The sequence below is a fragment of the Furipterus horrens genome, unplaced genomic scaffold, assembly GCF_987537825.1.
Source record: "Furipterus horrens unplaced genomic scaffold, mFurHor1.1.pri manual_scaffold_2, whole genome shotgun sequence".
Lineage (NCBI taxonomy): Eukaryota > Metazoa > Chordata > Mammalia > Chiroptera > Furipteridae > Furipterus > Furipterus horrens.
Window position 1 is genome coordinate 187,129,864 of NW_028327172.1, and position 23,566 is coordinate 187,153,429.

A 23,566-nucleotide genomic window follows, 5' to 3' on the forward strand; every position below is an offset into this window, starting at 1 on the left:
TGTCTGGGAGAATATTTTCCTGGTTTGATCCTCAGCTTTTGGCACACATTATAATTGAAAGAACCATCTACACCACAATGTAAAACACTGTGCACCTGGATTCTGGATTCTCGTTTGTTAGAAATCTTGTTTTTTACCTCCTCTGTTGCTTTCAAGCTTCTAAAAATCTGAAAGTCTGTATCAGCCTTTCCCGGGTTCACTCGTTCTTATGTGACATTTTCAGTTCCTGACCGTCCCTTGCCAAGTACAAACTCTGTCGCTGGCTTGCTTCCTCCACACACATCTTCGGCTGGGTGGCAGCCGTGGAGGTAGTGAAAACGGTCATTTCGCCTGGCACACAGTGAGCACTCAACTATCAGCTCAGTGTTTGCAAATACACAACATATGGAGGCATATTTTTTTAAGTCACTATTTGGTCCAGAAGTGTCTGCACTGTATCTGGAACTGTCCTAGGTGAAAAGACACCGTGACAACTCAGTGCAGCGCTTATGCCTGGATTAAAAATAAAAGTCACTATCAAATTAGCACAAATGGCGATGTTTTAGTCTAGACCATATATTGGGTAACAGTACTGGATCAATGTTAAATTTCTTGAATGTGATCATTGTACTGTAGTTGTAAGAATGCCCTTGTTTGGAAATACTAGGTATGAAGTCTCGTAATTTATGCTCAGGTGCTCAGAAAAAAATATATCTATAGAGAGAAATACACACACACACACTCAAGAGTGGCGTAGACATGTGGCAAAATGTTAAAAACTGGAAAATCTACCGGATAGGGATATGGATGGTTGTTCGTTAGATTATTCTTCTGCTTTGAAATTTTTCAATGTCAAAAGTTGGGAAGTGAATAAAAAACAAAATACTTTAAAACCACCTTAAGTGGTTTTGGAATAAAAAGACAGAGAAGAATAATTCACAAATCAGTTCTGAAACCAAACACAAATACTTTTTATTTATGGGATATCATTTTACATCAATTCCATTAAAATCTAAACCAGTTTGCTGGACTCAAGTTAGGTGGCATAACAGTATTTGAGTTAAGCTGGGAGTCACAGGACTTGCACACGTTTATGAATGTAATGCAAATATTGACACGAAGCATTCACAGTTATAGGTTAGCTGCTGTTCATTTAACAGTAACCCCCCAAGAGAAATTATTTTATGAAAAAAGCAACCCACGTTTTGGTCTCATTTACAGACACCCAACATTTTAGTTGGTCAATGAATTCTATACATTTATTATACAACATAACATATTAAAGAATAAAAGATAAGGCTTACAGAGGTATTTTAGCAGTTGTAAGAATAAAAACCAAGGGCACAAAAAAACTTACAAAGCTTTCCATATAAACTTCAAAAGCACTGTTAAAATGGAGACTGAGAGGCAACAGAAATCTGTTGTTAAAACAGAAGGTTTGTCTAGAGTTATAAAAAAGTTAATTCAGAGTTCATGCTTCAAAAAAGCTGCATGTAACATTACAGTGGGTGTTTATGGCAAATCAAATAATGAAATTTCTGACCTACTGCAGCAGTAAACATCTAAAAGATGTATTCCGTTACGACGGAGTATTGCAATGTGGAGTTCAAACACAGTGGAAAGAGAGAAAGGATGTAGACTTAGGTAATAAAGGAAAACCAGAAGAAGGCACCCTAATTTATTTAACATTAGCCAGTAAGTAATTAAGTGCTTGATGACTGCTCACTTTTATGAAACTTAGGGACATTTTTAAGAAAAGGTATCTGATTATTATCTGACCCCTTTCCCGCCCCTTAAAAATAACTGCATACAATCAAGAAAACCAAGAGCAGGCACTCTGCAGTCAGAGGGTTATTTTTCAAGGGAGTTGAAAGATTATTTGGAGTTTTCTACATATGCAAGATTATCTCTCTAGAATATTTTCATATTGTATCTCATGAAATGTGTTCCCCCATTATCAAATGTTCCTTGTGGGCAAAATGTAACATCTCCCCTGTAACAGTCTTTTATTTCAGGTTTAACTGTGCTTAGTGTTTAAATGTCTCCAGTCTCTAACAATAACTTAAAATAATTTAAGCTATGATTTATATTTATATATTCATTTCTGATTTATAGTTGACCAAATTTAGAAAGTGTTGACTTTACAGTATGATTTTTTTTTTTAAACATCACAAGATATCTCTGAAAATGAGTCACGTTCTCCACAGATCTGAACCCGTGGCCACGCGCCACCGGACGGCACCGTCGGAACAAAGCCCCTTTCAAAACACTGATCTCAAGAGCTATGCCTGCCATCATCACCTCCTATTCTTTTTAGGAATTATGTGTGCAAACTGGTATGAATTTATAAGATAAAAGTAAGTCTACAGTTCCTAAATGAGGAATGATTAAGTATGCTTAATCACCACAGAGTTTTTCAAACTTCTGGTTTATTTCACAGCAAACCAAAGCTTTCTACTTGGTAGAAAAAGGAGGTAATTCTACCAGACCATGACTTCGTATAGGTGCACACACTGAATATGCATACAAAACTTCTGTTCTTGGTGGTTCGGTTACAGAAAAAAATAATTATGAAAATCTGAACACTGCTTGCAAAGAAACTGTGAAATCGTGGTCAAGAGTAGCGTTGTCTGTGTGCTTTTCTCATTTCATGCCATTTAAAGGTTCATGTTTAATCCAAAAGATTTTTCAGCCAGATTTGGAAATAATCCGAACCTCTTCCAACCATTCCATGTTCAATCATAATCTTGCTCACAACAGTAGCATTCACTTTTTCAAATGCCCCCTGAGCTTCTTACTTGGTTGAAATCAACGGACTTTTGTGTTTTCACAGAACTTCAGGGGCTAAATTAGTTATTCAATAGCACCAGATAGTTGAGGGAAAAACATGTTATCTATACGTTTCCTAAAAACAGTAAGGCAAGGGGAGGGGAAAAAAAAAATAGACACAAAATACAAACCTAAAAATCCCGTCCTTTTTCCTCGTTTCCTCATCCACATAAATAATGGCTATCACTCTGTGTACAAATTACTCAGGTAACCACAAGTGCTCTCCAGGAAAGGTCCTACCACGTGACAGAGCTAGCGCAATGCTGGTGGTTTCGTGTCCACTGCCTGCAATGGACCTCCTGCCAGGAAAAGGCCTAGCGTGAAAGAAACAAAAAGGAAAACAAAACGAAACAAAACACAACACCTCTCACTGATAATGAAGTTCCTTTTTCAAAAAACTAGAAAATTAGATACCATGAAAGCCTAACTAAAAATTCAAGCCGCCACTAAAATTGCTCTGCAATTATAAAATGCCAGCAAACCATTGGGTTTCCATGGAGGAGGCAAAACAAATTTTACTTAGAATGGCGTAGAGAGCATCAGCAGGCCAAACACTGACAAGAAGAATAATGCAAAAGAGAAAGAAAAACCACAAAAGAAAGTTTATAAGAGCTTATAACCATTTCATTTTTTTTTTAAGGTGCAATTTTAGTTTGTTCATTTGTACCTATATTCAAATGACCACAGCTTTTTAACATGAAAAAATAAAAACCTATACCTTGCATGGCGGACACGATAGTGACATGGTCCATGTCTATTCTTTCAGACAATTTTAAGGTTCATCATTTAAAATGCTAATATTTGGGTAAACCAAATTATATTTGGCATATGCCTCTGCAAAGTTATAACTCCCACCCTCTTCCAAAAGTTGGCCTCTTGAACAATAAGGTGAATTCTGGCAACATTTACTTATGGTAACAGTTGTTCTGTCTTATTTTCTGAAATGCTACATTTGAGACCAAATAAAGTATAATCGGTTCATTTGAAAAAAGGGACTAGAAATATGCCACAAAAATTATTTTTACAATACATTTTTGCAGAAATAATCTCTAGGTGAAGCTTTGTCTTTTTATACACATATACAAAATTTAAACAGCAATATACACATAATCACAGTGAGGACGTTGGCAAATTCACCAATCTGTAGTGTAAATACAAACTGCAAAGCAGCCTTCCAAGAGAACAATGCTACACAGCAGGCAGAGCTGGCCCATTCAATAGCAAACACCAAAAACGTCCCTGCACAAGGGAGACAGTGCAAGAAAAGCAGCATGCGCTTGGATACAAACAGCAATTTATGGCTAATGGTTGACGTAACTGTGGTAACAGTGACTCTCGCGCTGCTATGCATCAAGTCCTAGGACATCTGTTTGTCTTTATACCACTCCACAAACTCGTCCAACAACACTGGCCCTGGAGAGAGAGACAGAAAACAACACGGCTCGGAGGCTGTTCGCGGTGAGGAGGCTGCGCAAATGTGCCGCGACGGGGAAGAGGGAGAGGGCGCCCAGCACCGGTACTTACATGCGCCATCTTCGTCATAGTTGCTGAGGTCAAGGTTAATTGTTCTGCTAAACTCTAGCACATTGCACCACTGGTCTTTGTTAATAACTTTATATTTTGATTGCTGATGGGAGGGAAACGTAATAGGAATTAATGACACAATTAACAAATGGGACGGTTTGAATCAACTTGCTGGATGAATCAACTTTAATACAGTTCATAAAGGTTAACTCTTTCCATCTGGTATGTCAGGCACTGGTCTAGGAGAACCGCGCAAGAGAGTAGGGGCAGAACTTAAGATGACAATTTTCACTACAAAAATATTATATTACAGGGGCCCAACACAAAATGATAAGCACAGCTAAGAAACACAACTTTATATCCTAGAAGTGAAATTTCTAAAGTACAAGAACCCTTTTGTATGAAGTGGGGATGATGCCTACTTCAGAGACGTTGCAAGGGTTAAAGTCAATTTAGGTAATTTATGTGAAGTACTTCATTCGTGCTGGACACACAGGAAGGCTAAATAAAAGAGCAGCTCCCAAGGACAAGCCCTGACCTGACCAGGACACTCCGTCACACTGTGGCTGGGGGCCCATGCAGCAGTGGGCCACTCGTGAGGACTTCCTAAGCACTACAGGGGGTCTCAGGCTCGGTGCTCTAGCCAATGAAGAAAGGGCTGTTCTAGTAAATCAAAACTTGAATCTGATCATAAAAGTAATCAGAAGAGCCAGGGAGTAGTTTTCTATGCCTCTTAGACCAGAAGTATGCCGTATGAGTATCTTTATATATAGTATTCTTGTATAAAGATTTGGAAATAAAAGCAAGATCCAATCGCTTTAAATCCTAACAACTAATATCAGAAACACTGGAAAACAAAGCAATCACACAAAAAGCAAAGGGAGTTGAGCCCATGGTTCTGAGGATGCAAACACAAGAGAAGCTGAAAATGAAAGGATCACTGTCACCTTTTAGAAGGAAAGTGCAAACTAATAAGAAAGAGAACAGACTACACGTTTAACTTTCTAAGCCCCTAAAAGCCAAACCCAGTCACTGAAACGGGTGGCGGGGCCCCTGGACTTGTGCAAAGTCAAACTGGCGTATGGAAAGGTCCTTCCCACTCAGGCTCAAATTCTGCTCAACATCTGAGAACAAGAACCTGTTTCTACTCATTTTCCAAATAAAGTTAACATTTCAGGGAGTTGTCGGAGAAATCAGAACAGATCATTTGTAGATGTGAACTGCCATGTAAATAAATATTTCTTATATTAAAACTAGTTTTTATACCTTTCTTGAGGAGTTCAAGTTAGTAATGTTATAAGCAATTTTTAATAATAGTCCTTAAAGAATTATTCCATTGGGAGTTTTTCCAGACAATTACATAAAGTAAATTGTAAGAAAGATGATTTCAAGAGTGAAGCTGGGTTCGGGGCAAGGTTCAGGATTTCCTCAAAGACACAGCACCCTCATCCTTTCAAGCAAAGGACATTTTTTAAAGGGGTTTGGGGCTGGAGAGCAAGAAGGATGCTATCTGTGTGTGCGACCCTAGCAGCTCAGACTCGCGCCTCGGGTGCTTCCAGCTCCTGCAGTATTACACTGCACGCAAACCAGCTCCTCACAGTCAGCAGCTCAACGTGTTTGGTTATTCATACTTAAAGGAAACACACAATGATAGGGTGAAGTGCTGGATTATTTCTAATACAAATGTGAAGGAAATTTAAACTGTAGGATATTTTTGTCAGTTTCCCTAACACTTAGATTGATTCAAGGTCCCCAAGTTACTTGGAGATAAGAGTAAAGACAACTACATTACACATTTCTTTTAAAAAGAAGGCTAATGGCTATTTTTAAATTTTTGCTAATTAAGAGTGGAAAGACACTTACAGCCACAAAGCAAAGTAAATCTTGTTTTACAAAAGGAGAGGAAAGGACAGAATTGTAGCTGCTTCTGATGCATTTGTACTGGGAGTGATGCAGCACAGTATTAAATGCACACACAGACACTGCAGAGAGAACAGATAGTTGCTGATTGACAGCAATTATATCACCATAATTTCTACAGGCAGAAAAGTGTAACAAACAGAAAATTACATAAAACAGTTAAATAAAGTATACTTGGTAGTTCTAAGCAAGCAAAAATACATTCGATAAAGTAACAATTTGGTACCTCTAAGAATTGGTGAAAAACTGGAAAAAGGGGCCAGATTTTTCCTAATAACAGTCCCAACATGCACTTGGCAGTGTTTATGTCTAGGCTGCGCTGGTCCTTTTCCTGTTTAACAAACAAAAACAAGGATGAGCCGGATGCCCCCAAATAATGAATTCCAATAATCCAAATTTTTGTCTCATGTCAACAAGACATTAGTGAACAGCGCATTGATCATTTATCATACACCATAAAAGCCCTGCATCATGAGTAAGTTGGGAGAGGGGAGGTAGTCAAACACAAGGAAAGGCTTGATCGTTCTGGTACTATATAAACACACTGTGAGAAAGATTCATGACAACTGAATGGTCACCCTAATGCAAAATCAATTAGTTATGTAGTAACAGTACATACAATTATTTCATGGGACAAGTAAAAATCCATATCTCAATCCCTTGCTGTTTGACATTTATGATAATTATCAAAATCACAATTGCTCACCTCAAAGCCCATAATTTAACTAAATGGAGTTTAACAGTTTTGATTTCCATGCTTAGGAATCAGGTTTCCTTAAATAAATATCATTTTTCCAAGAACTGTATTCATTGGTAAATGTTTTTCTTGTACCTAAAACTGCTGGAATTAAATTCAGCTCACTATAAATGTTGGGGCTCCGGAGATTCTCTCCAGGTAAGAGGGTGTATTCATCCATCCACTCTGGGAGGAAAACTGTCTGTCTACTACAGTCCTTACCTTGGATTTGCAGGAATGTGAAATCTCTTAGCAGAATACTCCTAACTAGTAACCAAATGAAAAGACAACATTTCACAAAGAAACCAGAAAAAAGGAGCACATAAACCTGAAATGGGCATATTAAACTCATTCCACTCGTACTTGCAATTAAGGATCCTAATTTCTCATTCTCTACTTTCTTACGAACTGTTTCGGAATTGTTAAGTGCGGACTTTCTATGTAAGGGGACAGAGGACCAGGGACCATAAGCGGTAACGTTACGTGGATACAAAGCTAGCCTCCATGTGGTATCCTAACTCCAATGCAAATCTGCAAAAGCACTTCCCTACAAAGTGAGGAAGCTCCTGGTTATCCCATTTGTGGTGGAATCTAAATGTTCACCAAATTAAGGGAGGATGCTGTGACCACCACCGTCAACAACATATCCAGCCATACCTCTCTCCTGATAAAAGACATCATTACCTCAGTGAAGTGCTCGTAGTACACAGAGAATTTCTGGCCTTGACACTGAATCTGAAAGTGAAGGACTTAAAACAATACAGCAAATGTAAGGGCCTCACTCAACAACAGTAAACACAAAGATACACAAAGATATGCGATAGATCTGTCTTTTAGTCCCAGGCACACAACATAATGACCATTCATGAACAGACCGGGTCAGATGGCTCCACATCACCTTTCTCTGTTACAGGCCACACAACTTAAGACAGTAAGCTCATCCCAATTCCACAGTTCAATGCAAACAGGCGAGGCCTCTCTTCCATTGCATTCTCTGCCTGTCTGCTGGCCACACACAGCAACCTGCGGAGGGCCATCAGAGTCCTGATGGAGAGGAGGACAAGAGAAAAGGAGTTCTAGGGACTGTGCATCTTTTGCCAGCTGAGCCTCATTGGTCTGTTGCATTTCAAGGGCTTCTACTTCTGCGATGCACTGTGCAAGAAAATGGAAAACTTCCTCTTACCCTCTCACATGGGAGTGGCAGATGGCAAGAGCACACCATGCTATCAAGCCATCCACAAGAAAAATGAGCCAACTGTTGAAAACACATGTGGCACCACAGGGCTGGGCCCAAGTTCACTTGCTGAACAACAGCCAGGGCAGCACAAGGCCAACAACACTGGTGCCTGGGAAAAGCTTTCCCTTGGAGAAGTTTGTAATCACTCACTAAACCTAAAATCCCTGGCCTTGCCATCACACATACTGTGCCTTCTTCCAACATCATCGATGCCTATGTCCCCATCACAATGGACACACACTAAGGTGACAAAAAGCAAAAAAAAAAAAAAAAAAAAAAAAGATACAAAAGACCTGGACAAGACTCTTTGTAACAATATAATCATCTGACAAACTGATGATCATGACGGATTTCGATGCATGTGTTTGGTCGACAGTGATGCCCAAACAGGGAGGAAAGGCATCAGACTCACAGGACCGGAAGCTGAACAGCACTCACTCACTCCTGCTCTGCAAGGGTGCCAGCCAGCAGCTTGCAATCACTAACACCATCTTCTGCCTAGCAAATAAGAGAAAGATATTATGGATGCACTCAAGATCTGAACAGTGGCATCTCGCTGACAACCAATACTGCCTGTTGGTAAATTTGAGGCTATGTGCAAATGACCATAACTGGAAACACTCAAAATTCCTGGGAACAACACAGTCAAGAGATCCCACAACAAATTATTTACTGAACACCGAAATGGAGACACGCCCGGGGATTCTCCAACAGCAATGATACTAATGGCAATCTCTGCCAAGGGGTTCCCAATTACAAGGGAAGTGAATCTCCCAGGATGCTATAAAGCAGGGCATTTAAAAAAATGATATTCACCTTAACTAATTCAAAGAGTACAGCAACGACATCCAGAAGCTCCTCACAAGAAACTAGAATAGTACACTTATGAACACCGACCCTGGGGCCCCTGCTCATGGAGCAGGGGCAGACTCCTGCACCCCTGGTAAAAATCTAAGCAGAAAGAACCTTGAGGAGGGCCATCAAGGTTAAAGAAGAAATGAAACTTTGCTCCCTGCCCACCTCTTGACCCAAGATGTGCTGGTATTTATTTCATAAATTTTAACTTTCTAAGAAAAGTTTAAAATTTTTTACTTTTCAAATAACAATAACTGAACAGGTTCCATACACCAAAGACACACCAACCCCCTTCAATACACAACTAGATTCTGTCTTGTCTTCTTAATCACAGATTAAGAACAGTAGTTACAAATGAGACCAGGCCTCTTAGTGGTGCAGCTATAAAACCAAAGGATCCTACTCTGAGTATTCTAAGAAGTTATGTTTTGTATATGGAATAAATGCACTCCTCCAGCTAAAGACTAGTAAGAGCTAATGTACAGAATAATGTTTTATTAAGGTCTGATTTGGAGTTCTACTGTGAAAAAAATTACTGCCTTTATTTATGTTAAGACTGTTCCAGTATAAGTCTTTCTATGATATGTGAAAATTAAGCATTTTTTCCTTAAATGGCACAAATAACTTAAAAACAATAACTAAAACAAAGATAATTGTATATACACAAATATAAATATTAAAAATGAATATTCAACCATCTATGCATCCTGATATGCTCTTCAGAGGCTCCCAACTATTTCAGATGACCTATTTCCAATTTTCATAACATTTTGATAGCTTAAAACTTGTATGTTAAATGGAAAACCTTTAATTATTAAAATTATAAAGAAAAAACATCAACAGAAAAAAATATTCCTAAGATTTTCAAGAACTAATTGGACTCCAAAAATAACATATAAGCGACCATGATTCACAAACATAAATGGTCACCATCAAAAGGACTAAAATGAAAAACCTACGACATATACCATAGAATTCCACTTGAGACCACAGGAATTACAAAAATTAAGAGAAAATGCATTCCTACCTAACATAGCTACCTACCTAAGTAAACAAAAACAAAGTAAAAATAGAGCTTTAACTTGAATCTTAAATAATATGACAGTTTATAAAACTGAAAATATAGCAAATCAGTTTTTTGAAAGGAAGTTTTCTTTTTGATACACATTTTTTAAAATGTCATAAAACCCAAGAGTGTCCTTCCACCAGGAAAAATGAATCTAAATAATTGCACTCTTTGAACTTACCCAGCATTATTTTATAGATCACAATGTTTGCAAGGTAATTAAGCTTAACTATTAACATTTCCTTAAAAAAAGAAAAACAATCTGTCAATGGGCACAGTCTCTCCCCTTCATTTTACTTGCTACAGACTCTATTACTAAGTGCTAATCTTAGAAAATAAGGAGGTTTATAGACATTTAAGTTATGTCAATGAATCATAATTCAACAACTATTTCTAATTCAAAAACTACTTCTAATTCAACAACCATTTCTAATTCTGAGACAGGAATTATTCTAAGTGCCTTACAGTTAAATTCATTTAATATACAACAACTCTTTTAAGACAGGTTTTATTACTATCCCCAATTTATAAGTAAGAAAACTGAGGTAAAGGGGGTTAAAATGATAGCCATGAAGTGATATAGCTGGGACTTAAACGGGGAAGTCTGATCCAAACCTGAGCTCTTCACTGAGGACTAATCCCACTTCATGACAAGTAATGAAGGGAAATTTATTTATTATTATTTTTTAATTTTTGATTTATTTATTGTTTTTCTACTACAGTTGTCCCACTTTTTATTTTTTATTTTTTAAACATTTTATCTATTTAGTTTTAGAGAGAGGGGAAGGGAGGAAGAGACGGAAACACTGATGTGAGAGAGAAACAATGACTGACTGCCTCTGGTACTTGCTCCAACGGGGGGCCAAGCCTGCAACCCAGGCATGCACCCTGACCAGGAATCAAACTGGCGACCTCCCACTTTACGGTGCAATGCCCAACCGACAGAGCCACACTGGTCAGGGCAGGAAGAGAGAGAAATATAAAATGACCTACAGTCCAATTAGCTTTACAAGTAACTGCTGAGCAAATCTGTGTCTTTAAAAGTCAGAGTAATTTTTTAAATTGAGGTATAATTGACATACAATATTATATTAGTTTCAGGTGTACAACACAGTGCTGCAACATTTACATACATTATGAACAAAAAGTAATCTTAAAGATAAAACTGACAAGGTTTTCAGGATAAGAGACCTGGGATTAGATGACTACATAATCTTCCCATTCTTGTCTTCACCTTGACCTACCTTCTCTTTCCTTTGTAATTTATAATGAAAATATGAGAAAAAAGTAGAGAAGTGTGTGCGTGGTGTGTCAGGGGTGTTGTATAGGGAGGAAAACAAATATATTGACAAATATAGTAAAGAAGTAAGATACTGACTCAAGTCAGAAGAGGACATGAATCAAAACGGTACCAACAGACTGAGGTTTGAGTCGGGCGGTCTTCTCTGATAAATACAAAACCCAGCAAATTAGCCTTATAAAATGTTATGAGTAACATCCATAATCATTTCTAGTTTAAATGGAAACGACTGAACTATTGTTTAACTTAGAGAAGGAAGATCCATTAACTTTAACACGTGTGACCACTTACATCTTCCAGAAACATGTCCTCAGAGCCGGGGAATAGATGTACTGGTACCTAATGCTGGAAAAGTGAGTGGCAGCAGGGACAGACAGGTTCTGCCTCCAGAAAGCCCTCTGTTGAAACTTCATAAAGCTTTATTTCAAGGAGTGGGAAAGCAAAGATGCCCCCAGCCCAGAGCAGTCTCCCATCTCCTCTCACCCACTGCCATCCCTTCTTCCTCACCTGAAAGCCACTCTTTCTCTCCAGCTAGCAGCTTCTCCCAACTTCACTTCCTTCCTGGTTCCATGGAGACCCATCTCAATCACTCCAGGAGGGCTCCTCTTAACTCCCCTCCGCCCTCCACGCCCACACACTCCTCCCTCTCAATCCATCCCATTATCCTCTCCCTTCTGCAACGAGGCTGGACCACACCATTAGAACAAAACACAAGAGCAGCCATCACTATAAACTCATGGTGTCTATTCCTGGCTGGGCCAAGGTGCTGCCATCAGAGCCTCTCACAGCCCAGCATTTATCCTTCTCAAAATTCCAAGTGTCAACCTGTCCGTGACTTTCAGCACAGTACCTTGCCTCTGACACAGAGAAGGTAGAAAACTCAAACTGAAGTGATATTTAATAACTATTCACAGATCAACAAAAAAAATATTTAGCTTTTTTATCTCATTCTCTTTGCCAATCTTTTTCTCTCTAGGGCCTTTTAAAAACGGAAATCAAGAAAAAAAAATGGCTTCTTTATTTAAAGGAATTCATACAACAATATTTGCTTATATCATAAGTAAAACTTCTACTGGATGCAGAAACATACTGAGACCAGACTGACTTGTATGAGAGAACCGGCCATTTCAGCCTTTGAACTATCCCACCCTCTTCCTCTAACAAGATCGCAAAGGATGGTGACAGCTGAGAGTCAGGGAAGGTGAGGTGACTCTGCAGAGGACACTGGCCTATACCTCAGGGGCAGAGCTCAGGTCCTGTTGTCCTCTCCTCTCTGGCTCTGTTTATTCATCTGCATAATGGCAAGACGAGACCAAATTACTTCTTATGGTTTTTTTCAGCTGTACAGTTTCACGAGTCTTTGATATACGTAACACTATAAATAAGTTCGAGTCCAAGAAAAATTAGGAGAAAAATAATATAACTTGATAGCCAAGTGCCATTTTTAATTGGTTACAAAGATTGAAGGTGAAAAAAGAAACAATCACACTTTAGGACTATAATCTGGGGAGATGTTAAAGGGACCATTTTATCATATTCTGGTATTGTACTAGATAGTTTCTTTCCTGGCATATTAAAGCATATATTTAACATATGCCATTGTTATTTGCAATAGAGAATATTTAGGATATTAAAACTCTCAGAAAATTTAATTTCCATTGAAAGTTTGATTTTAAAACCCCCCTGGCTGGTTTGGCTCAGTGGATTGAGCGTCGGCCTGCGAGCTAAGTGTCGCTGGTTCCATCTTCCAGTCAGGGCACATCAGAGAAGGAAAACTCTGACTCCAAAAAACCTCCGCTGCCTTGCGGCATACCTCCTCAGGGGAAAGGCTAAGGGAGTAAACCCCGACAGAAAATCCGGAGCCGGAGTCCCTAAGGCGGTTTGACGTTGTAGTCAACACCGGCAACTCCTGCGGCGCACCTGAAGCCAAGCTGTATTGACTCCGCCTTTCCCTTGGATCCTTCAGCTGCGAAGAGGGGGGGGGGGTCTGCTGCATGGGCAACAGCTGGCCCTCCATAGCACCCTGCCCAGGCTTTGTAGCTTCACTGGAGAGGACACTCCAGCGTCATCGCAAGATGTCGACTTAACACGGGAGGAGACAGATACCGGTTATAAGCTCATCCGATTGGCGAAGGAAACGAGCGCCAGGGGTCTCCTCTGACCGTGGGAGAGGTCATCGCACCTCACTGGACAGCTACCTCCCGCCTCAAACTGGGCAGCCCCCAGCCAATTAGGTGCCGTCTCGCCATGGCTCGCCTGCCCCACTGGGTGCGTGGGGATCAGAGAGGCGTCTCTCGAAAAGTGGGCCACAAAACACTCGCACCAGGCAATTCCAAGCAAACAACAAGAAAGAAGCCTCCAGCTCTTCGCCTCGCTAGCTGGAACATCAGGACCATGTGTCCCGGACTTACTGCAGACCTTCCGTGGATCAATGGTGCCAGGAAAACCGCCGTCATCGACAGGGAACTGGCACGACTAAACATCGACATTGTGGCTCTACAGGAGACCCGGTTGGCCGACAACGGAACTATCAGAGAAACCAACTACACCTTCTACTGGCAAGGGAAGTCTCCGGACCAACCAAGACAGCACGGTGTTGGGTTCGCTGTGAAGAACACACTTGTTAACTCCATAGAGCCACCCACAGGAGGCACAGAGAGATTACTTACCCTCCGATTGTCAACAACTTTCGGCCCAGTCAGCATTCTTAGCGCGTATGCCCCAACCCTCTGCGCCACCACCGAAGAGAAAGAACAGTTCTACCATGCACTGGACGAAGCGTTATCCAAGATCCCCAGAAGTAACGCTCTCTATCTCCTTGGAGACTTCAACGCAAGAGTAGGAGCCGACCACATGGCCTGGCCCACCTGCCTCGGAAACTTTGGGAGAGGAAAGATCAATGAGAATGGTCAGCGACTGCTTGAGCTTTCGTGTCACCACGGCCTGTGCGTGACAAACACATTCTTCAAGTGCAAAGAGATCCACCAGGTGTCATGGAGGCACCCCCGCTCCCACCACTGGCACCAGCTTGACCTCGTCATCACCAGAAGAACGGATATTGGCAGCACCCTCCTCACCCGCAGCTACCACAGTGCAGACTGCGACACGGACCACGCCCTCGTGGTAAGCAAGGTGCGCATAACGCCGAAGAGGTTGCACCACTCCAAGATGAAGGGTCGCCTACGCATCACCACCAGTTGTGCCAGCAACCCAGTTAAGACCCAGCAATTCATCAACAGGATGGAAGATGCACTCGGCGAGGGAGTGGCGGCAGATGACATTATCAAATCTAATTGGTCACGTCTCCGCGACGCCATATACAACTCCGCCATTATTGCTTACGGGAAGAAAGAGCGGAAGAACGCTGACTGGTACGAGGCTCACTGGGAAGAAATGGAACCCGTGATCGAGGCTAAGAGGAAGGCCCTACTGGCTTACAAGGCCACGCCCACTCCCAGTACACTTCAAGCTCTACGGGCTGCCAGGAACAAAGTCCAGAAGACCGCCCGCCACTGTGCCAACACCTATTGGCTAAACCTGTGCAGAAGCATTCAGGAAGCCGCCGATATAGGCAACGCACGAGGAATGTATGAGGGTATCAAGAAGGCAACAGGCCCAATCCCCTCCAAGATCGCCCCCCTTAAGTCCAAGACAGGTGAGGTCATCACTGACCAGGAACAGCAAATGCGGCGGTGGACCGAGCACTACCTCGAGCTGTACGCGACGAGGAACACCGTAACAGACACTGCTCTTAACGCCATCCCAGACCTACCAGTCATGGAGGAGCTAGACACCCCACCTACTGCGGCAGAGCTCGGCAAAGCCATCGACCACCTCGCTTGCGGGAAAGCACCAGGAAGCAACGGAATCCCTCCAGAAATCCTAAAGAGCGGGAAACCAGTCCTGCTACAGCCGCTCCACCATCTACTCTGTCTCTGCTGGAAGGAGGGTTACATCCCCCAGGATATGAGAGACGCCAACATTATCACCATGTACAAGAACAAAGGAGACCGCAGCGACTGCAACAACTACCGGGGCATCTCTCTCCTCAGAGTCGTCGGCAAAGTATTCGCCCGGGTCGCTCTTGCCCGCCTGCAGACCCTTGCTTCCCGCGTCTACCCAGAGTCCCAGTGTGGCTTCAGAGCTGGCCGATCAACAGTGGACATGATCTTCTCCCTACGCCAGCTGCAGGAGAAGTGTCACGAGCAGCATAAACCACTCTACCTCGCCTTTATTGACCTCACGAAGGCGTTTGATCTGGTCAGTCGAAGCGGACTCTTCAGCTTGCTACGGAAGATTGGCTGTCCACCACATCTGTTTGCTGTGGTCATGTCCTTTCACGACAACATGCACAGCACGGTGTCCTACAACGGCGCAACCTCTGAGGCCTTCCCAGTCAGCAGCGGAGTAAAGCAGGGCTGCGTCCTCGCGCCTACGCTGTTCGGAATCTTCTTCTCCATGCTCCTCCAATACGCCTTTAAGGACTGCAGCGAGGGTGTCTTCATTCACACCAGATCCGATGGCAAGCTCTACAACCTGGCCCGTCTACGAGCCAAGACCAAAGTCAAAGAGGTGCTCATCCGTGAGATGCTCTTCGCCGACGACGCAGCCTTGACATCACACTCCGAAGAGGGACTCCAGCAGCTAGTCACTTGCCTTTCCCACGCATGCAAGGAGTTCGGACTAGCCATCAGCCTGACGAAGACGAACGTTATGGCTCAAGGCACGGGGACTCCCCCATGCATCACCATCGACGGATACACCCTGGAGGTTGTCAACGACTTCACTTACCTCGGGTCCACCATCTCGAGCTCTCTGTCAGTCGACTTGGAGGTCAATCGGAGAATCGCCAGGGCAGCCACAGTTATGGCCAAACTGAACCGGCGAGCGTGGAACAATTCCAGCCTCACTGAGAAAACCAGACTGCGCATCTACCAAGCCTGCGTACTCAGCACTCTCCTCTATGGCAGCGAGACGTGGACCACCTACGCAAGGCACGAAAGGAAACTCAACAGCTTCCACATGAGGTGCCTGCGACGCGTCCTGCATGTCGCCTGGCAGGATAAGGTCCCCAACACCGAGGTGCTGAAGCGAGCCAACATGAGCAGTTTGCATGCAGTTCTTAGTGAGAGACGCCTCAGGTGGCTCGGCCATGTCAAAAGAATGGATGCAGGCCGTATCCCCAAAGACCTCCTCTACGGTGAGCTAGCAGAAGGTCAGAGGATGACAGGGCGCCCAAAACTGCGATTTAAAGACATCTGCAAAAAGGACATGACACAACGCTCCATCAATCTCAACACATGGGAAGTTCAAGCAGACGACCGCCTAGCCTGGAGGCTCGCGGTCAGGCAAGGTACGTCACGCGCGGAGGCTGCGCGCAACGAGGAGGCGGTCCAGAAAAGATCGAGGCGGAAGCAGCGTCAGCAGCAGCAACAACAGCCATCTGCCTTCACCTGTACCAAGTGCGGCAGGGATTGTCACTCCCGAGTCGGACTGCACAGCCATTCTCGGCGGTGCAGATAGACTCTCAAGAAGCTACGCCATCGTCTCTCGAGACGGACGGCTGCCGACGACGACGACGACGACGACTATGTTAATTGTTATGTTATTACCTCTTGGAGTCATTTTTCTAGTAGAAAAAAGAAACTGGAGGGATTAAAAGCTGTTTGAGTTCTGCTGCTAACCAAGATGGAGTTAGAGAAACTAGATTTTTCCTTTTCACATCAAAAAGCCAGAAAACTGGACAAACTATATATGAAATGATGGCGTTCACACACTGGACAGCAGGCAGCACAGGTCTGTGACCCCTGAGAAGAAGGACACATGAGGTAAGCCCCACAGTGATACCAGCTTACGATGTGGAGGTGGCTCCCAGGCCACACAGCACAGGAAGGGAGAACTGACAGAGCCCAGCGGCCTTGCTGAGTTGGAAGACAGAGTCTGAGGAGGCAAAGGTAACTATAATCTGTGGATCAAAATTATAGCAAGGTGGAAGCTGCACGAAAAGAAACCTGGACATCTACAGTATCTCCTTAGTCTGTGGCCGAGGGCTTAACTATGCATATGCGGGGGGGATGGGGGAGCACTGCAAAAAAAGGAAACAAATTCCCAGCCTCACACAAGGCTGGGGACAGTTTGTATTCCCACGAGCCAAAGGGGAAAGAAAGATCTCATAATGCTCAGGGCCTTGTGTAGTAGAATCCTCAAAAGGGTACTGCTTTATGAGTGGGGTTCAATCATCCTTACCCTGAAGGGTGCTCAGGTCCAGCCCTTTCAAAGGACCAAACTGATCCCACTAACTTAACTATGTACCAGAAAAAATTTTAAATCCAACACTATGTAAAGGAATATAAAGACTCAGAAACCACTAACATAAGATTTATTATATCCAGCATCCACTAAGAAAAGAAAAAAAAACTGTAAGAAATGCAAAGAAGCTATAAAATATAATTAATGGCCAAGATAAAAAATTAACCAAGAGAAAGAGACATAGAAATAGCATGGATGGTGGAAACTGAAGACAAAATTGTTAATACACTTGTTATAAATATGTCCTGGATGTTCCAGAAGGTGGAAGAAAATATTATCATGATGAAGAGAGAAATGAAGCATATAAAAAAACTCAAATGAAACTTCTAGAGTTGAAAAATAGTAGTATCTGAAATGAAAAATATACTGACTAGGATTAACAGTAGATTAGACACTGCAGAAAAGATTAATATTAGAAGACATGGTAATCAAAGCTTGTAGGACAATATCAAGCATCTAACATAGGCGTAACCATAGTCCCAGGAGAAATAAAGAAAAAAAATTTTTTTTGAAGAAATAACAGCTGAAAAATTTCCCAATTTAATACAAACTATTAGCCCATAGATCAAAAAACTCAACAAGCCCCAAGCAGAATAAACATAAAGAAAATTATCCCAACACATGTAATAATCAACTTAGGGAAAGCAGTGAAGAGAATAAAAGCAGTCAGAAAACAACACATTATGTTCAAAGGAATAATGAACACCAGAGTTATCATCAGAAGCTGCCCAAGACAGAAGACAATAGGGAGATATCATTAAAGCACTGCAAGAATATTCAATCAACCTAGAATCTTTTATGCAGAGAAGTACCTTTCTAAATGGAAGGCAAAATAAAAGCTTAGAGAATTCATCAACAGAAGATCTGTACTATGAGAAACATTAAAGGAAATTTTGGGGACAGAAGGCAAATGATACCAGATAGAAATCTGCATCTAAACAAAAGAAATGGAGAGCATGCAAATGATATGGTATATTTGGGTAAATATAAAAGACGTTTTTACCAAAATGCTAACGCTATATATACTATGGTCTAAATGTGTGTGTCCCTCCAAAATTCATGTTAAAATCCTAACCCCCAAAGTGATGGTATTAGGAGGCGGGGCCTTGGGGAAGTAGTTAGGCTCCACCCTCATGAATGTGGATTGGTGCTCCTATAACAGAGACCCCACAGTGGTCCTTCCTCCTTCCCTACTTTGTGAGGTCACAGCGGGCAGGCTCTCACCAGACATCTCATCTGTCTAACCTGCTAGTGCCTTAATCTGGGACTCCCCAGCCTCCAGAACTGCGGGAAATAAATTTTTATTGTTTATAAACTACTCAGTCTCTTGTAGTTGTTAAAATAGCCTGCATACACTAATATAATATATTGTGAGATTTACAGTATACATATAAGTAAAATATATGACAACAACAGCAAAAAATATGGGCGGGCAAAAAGAAAGTATACTGTTATAAAGGTTCTTGCATTATACATAAAGTGGTATATTACTATTTGAAGAAAACTTGTGAAAATTTAGATATGTACTGTGAAACTTACAGTCACCACAAGGAAAATGAGAGAGAGAGAGAGAGTGAGCTTACAAGGCAATAATGGAAATAAAAATGAAATCTTAAAAAAACTCAGTCCAAAAGAAGTCATGAAAAGAGGGTAAAAGAAACAAAAAACAGATGGGGACATATGCGGGGGGTGGGGCGGGGGGGGCAATAGGAGTTATAAACTTAACCATACCAATAATTACATTAAATGTAAGTAGTTTAGCCTTGACTGGTATGGCTCAGTAGGTTGGATGTCCTCCTACGAACCCAAAGGTCTCCAGTTCAATTCCCTGTCAAGGCACATGCCTGGGTTGCAGGATAGATCCCCGTCAGGGGGTGTGCAAGAGGCAACCAATTGATGTTCCTCTCCCTCTCTTTCTCTAAAAATAAATAAAATCTTTTTTAAAAAATGTAAACGGTTTATGCATCCCAAGACAGATATTTTCAGACCCAACTACATGCTGTCTATAAGAAACCCACTTTAAATATAAAGACATAAACAGTTTAAAAGCAAAAGGATGGAAAGACATATCTTACAGACTTTAATCTAAAGAAAACTGGAATGGTTATAGACTTCAGAACAAGTAATATTACCGCAGATAGAGACATTTCATAATACTAAGGGTCAATTCTTCAAGAAGATGTAACAATACTAAGTGTGTCTCAACCTAATATCTGAGTTTCAAAATACATGGAACAAAATGATAGAAGTGACAGGAGAAATATTACTACTGTTGGAGAGTTCAACGTTCCTCTCTCAATAATTGATAGAACAAGTAGGCAGAAATCAATAAGGATACAGAAGATTGAAAACACTATCCACCAACTTGACCTAACTGACATTTATGAAACACTCAGTAGAACAGCAGCAGAATATTCCTTTACAGGTTCACATAAAATGTTCATCGCAGCTCCACATTCTGAACTATAAATCAAGCCTCCGTACACTTAAGTGGACTTAAATTATACAGGGTATGCTTTCCAACCACAACAGAATTAAATTGGGTATCAATAATAAGATGATTACTTGGAAAATCACACAAACAACACACTTCTAAATAAACAATGAGTCAAAAAAATAAAATCATGAGCAACTGGAAAATATTTTTAACTGAATGCAAATGAAAATACAGTATCTCAAAGCATGTGGGCAGAGCTAAACAAAACAAAACAAAATAAAAAAAAGGATTCAATAACAAATTTATCTTATAGCATAATTTAGCTGAATGGTGGGGTGGCTGTTATTCATTCATAACATAAAACAGCTTAATTCACTGGTATTTACTGATCATCTCCTTTAAAGCCAAGAACTCTGCTGGCAGATAAAATTAAGGCCTTTACCTAAAGGCAAAAGCCAAGCTAGAGGAGATGGGAACACTGTGTAAGTGAAGGCACAGATCCCTCCAGGATAAGGAGGAGCAGGAGAGGCTGTGTGAGGGTGGAAGTGTGTGGCTGGGGCTTCCAAGCCAAACAATGCAGAGAGCTGTGTGAGTACAAACAGGGCCCTGGCCAGAAGTCCAACATGACAAAAGACAGAAAGCAGAAACGCCAAACAGGCAGGTGGCAGATTCAGCGAACAGCTCATTCAACTTCACTACACAGGTGCTGCAGGCATCACAGGAAAGGAAGCGTGAGACTTGGCTGTAAGGGCCTGGAGTGACCTGCAGACTGGACTTGGAGCCAGAACCTGGGTGTGAATCCTGGGTCTGCTGTTGGTTAACAATGGGACCACTTCTCTGAGGCCCCCGTAGCCCCTCTGTGAAGCAGACTGAGTGCATCCCTGTCTGTCACTCAGAGTTGTGGTGGGAAGCATTGCATAACAGAAAGGCAGAGGGAAGGTCCCAAAGGCCTCTGTCAGCTGGAAGGTGGCGAAGTGAGCCTGGGGCTGAGCGCAGATGAATGGCACCCAACTGGTATGAATGCTGGATGAGCAGACTGTGTAAACAAGGCTCTCGTGGCAGCGCAAGCGAGGAGCAACAAGGGCCTCGGCCAGCGAGGCTACGGTAGGAGCACCAAGGACGAGGCAACCGAAGGAGCACCCATGAGATGGAGCCCAGAGCCTGATGGAGATGGGACGGAAAGCCAGGGAGGAGTAAACAGAACGGGTGTCTAATGCAGTGGGCATGCGGGATAATCTGACCCCCAAATGGGGAAGTAAGTTAGAAAATAAGCCCTATTTTCTAGGTGTAATGCTTCTAACCAAATTTTGACCTATATAATCAGAAACAGCTGACTATGAAAGAAAAATAAAATCTCATGTAATAAAATATTTAATCCTAGAAACTATACAGCTATTCGAAAAGCATCTGGCAAACAACTTCTATATATAATTACAGAAATGCCATTCAGTAAAAACATTATAGCTGAATTTTACCATATAATTTCTAACATCTGTGTATTTTCATGCATGCTGTCATTTTATTTGAAGGTTGCAATAATGTAAAAATTCACAAATAAGGTCACCACAAAAAACTACTAATGTATTATTGTAGATGCACCAAAATTCATCACCGAATAAATTTTTGGTTCTGAACTAGCAGAGCCAAAGAGGGTAAAATGTGAAAAAAATCTGCAGTGCTAAGAAAAAAAAATCATTTGTCACTGGGTTCTCTGATTTAATTAAAAATTCATTTAAAAAATGCAATCAAGAAAGCCTAGCCCCTTGAGTTCATTAAACACACAAACATAACAGAAAATACCATTCTTGAATAAAGTATAACTATATGAGCTGTGGATTGTATGTGAATAATCACAATGCCAACTAGTGCCTCAGAATTCTACCTATAGTTATCAGGCTGAAAAATAAGACCTAATTTCACAATAGAACCACTGTCACATACTTGGGTCTGGTTCACTATGTAACAATATGGTTACTTCTCAAAATGATTAGTTAATTTGAATAATGTTCATTGCAGTTAGGTTAGGTTTGAAATTCAAATGATTTCCAAATACAATATAGCACCCAAAGTCAAAGTAGATTACATCTAATTAGCGTATTCCAGTAAACTCAATGGGTGAAGGTTTGTTGTTTCATGCGAAGAGCTTTTCCAAGCTTATCTAAGAAGAGCTATTTAGAACAGTGTCTATTACATGCCCATTTACAAATTAACACAATAGCCAGAACCACTGAAGGTTTGCCACTACAGCTTTTTGTTGAAATACCACATTTTTCCCAGAATCAGTTAGTATAGAAAGTATACATGGAGAAAGAAAGTCTACCTTGTGTCCTTATTTAACTTCTTTGCTGTCATATGCAAAAACAAACCTTGAAGGCCAATAAAAAGGGGAAGGGAAGAGAGGGAAACATCTGGATAGACTCCAGAGAACTCACCCGTGCAAAGTCAAATGCATATCTGTAAATAAGTTTAAAGTTTGTAGAATCATTTAATAATGATCTTAAGTAATCCAAAGTGTTTCTGAGTTTTTCTGTTGTATCACATCTAGAAAAACAGAAGAAAGGAAAATTATAACCTGAATTTTTGTTCTTAATTGGGGTAGTAATACAAAACATAATACCAAAAGACAAAATAAAAACCCTGGAGCTGGAACACATCCATGATGGCCTATGTTTTCCTACCCTTTTTATTTTAAACAATTTGAAATGTACAGAAAAGTTCAAAGAACAGTCAGTAAGCACCCACATACCCATCCCTTAGGCTCAGAATGAAACACTGTCACACTGGTGCGCTGTCTCACATACATGCACCTTATTCTGTACCATTTGGAAGCAGCTGCTAACATGCTGACACCACGAAACACTTAAAGGCCATCATCACGCTCAATACTCTATCAGTGTTACCTTTCTTAGCTAATATACAACCACATTATCAATTTCCCAGCTGTTCCCCAATTTCCTTTACAGCTGCTCCTTTTTTTCAATCCAGGATCCAATCAAGGCTCGCTCACTGCTGTTAGTTGTCATATCTCCTTAGCCTCTGGAAGGGTGTCCTGCCTTTTTTCTGTCTTCCCTGACAATGTCATTTTTGAAGAGATCAGACTAGCTGTTTTGTAGAATCTCAATTTGTCAGGCAATTTCCCCATGATTATACTCAAGTTAAACATTTACAAGAACACTGTATATGACGTCCTTCTCTGTGCACCCATGAGGAGGCGCATGTCGGTCCATCCCCTTACTGGTGATACTGAGTCGATTCATTTCGTTAAGGTAGTGTCCACTGGGTTCCCCACTTAAAGGTACCTTTCTCCGTCTGAAACAGTATATAATCTGTTACGTACTGAATCGCATTTCTCAATAGTCCTCAGTTGGCGGTTT

At 41.5% G+C, this 23,566-nt stretch overlaps 1 protein-coding gene across 3 annotated transcripts in view; it reads right to left on the reverse strand.

Annotated features, from left to right (window-relative positions):
- Nucleotides 1-926: 926 nt before the first annotated feature.
- DCUN1D4 (defective in cullin neddylation 1 domain containing 4) overlaps nt 927-23,566 on the reverse strand; it is a 73,438-nt gene continuing 50,798 nt past the window's right edge. The window contains exons 8-12 of one of the 3 annotated variants that reach the window (XR_016509111.1): nt 22,625-22,733; nt 6,479-6,583; nt 4,333-4,435; nt 2,940-4,221; nt 927-2,823 (exon numbers count right to left, since the gene is read on the reverse strand). Coding sequence is in view for 2 of the 3 variants with exons in the window: in XM_090266896.1 (XP_090123022.1) it covers nt 4,166-4,221; nt 4,333-4,435; nt 6,479-6,583; nt 22,625-22,733 (373 nt within the window). In the remaining variant the exon portion in view is untranslated. Of the gene's footprint in view, nt 4,222-4,332; nt 4,436-6,478; nt 6,584-22,624; nt 22,734-23,566 lie in introns of all 3 variants that reach the window. The other 2 variants (XM_090266896.1, XM_090266897.1) reach the window with 2 other exon arrangements.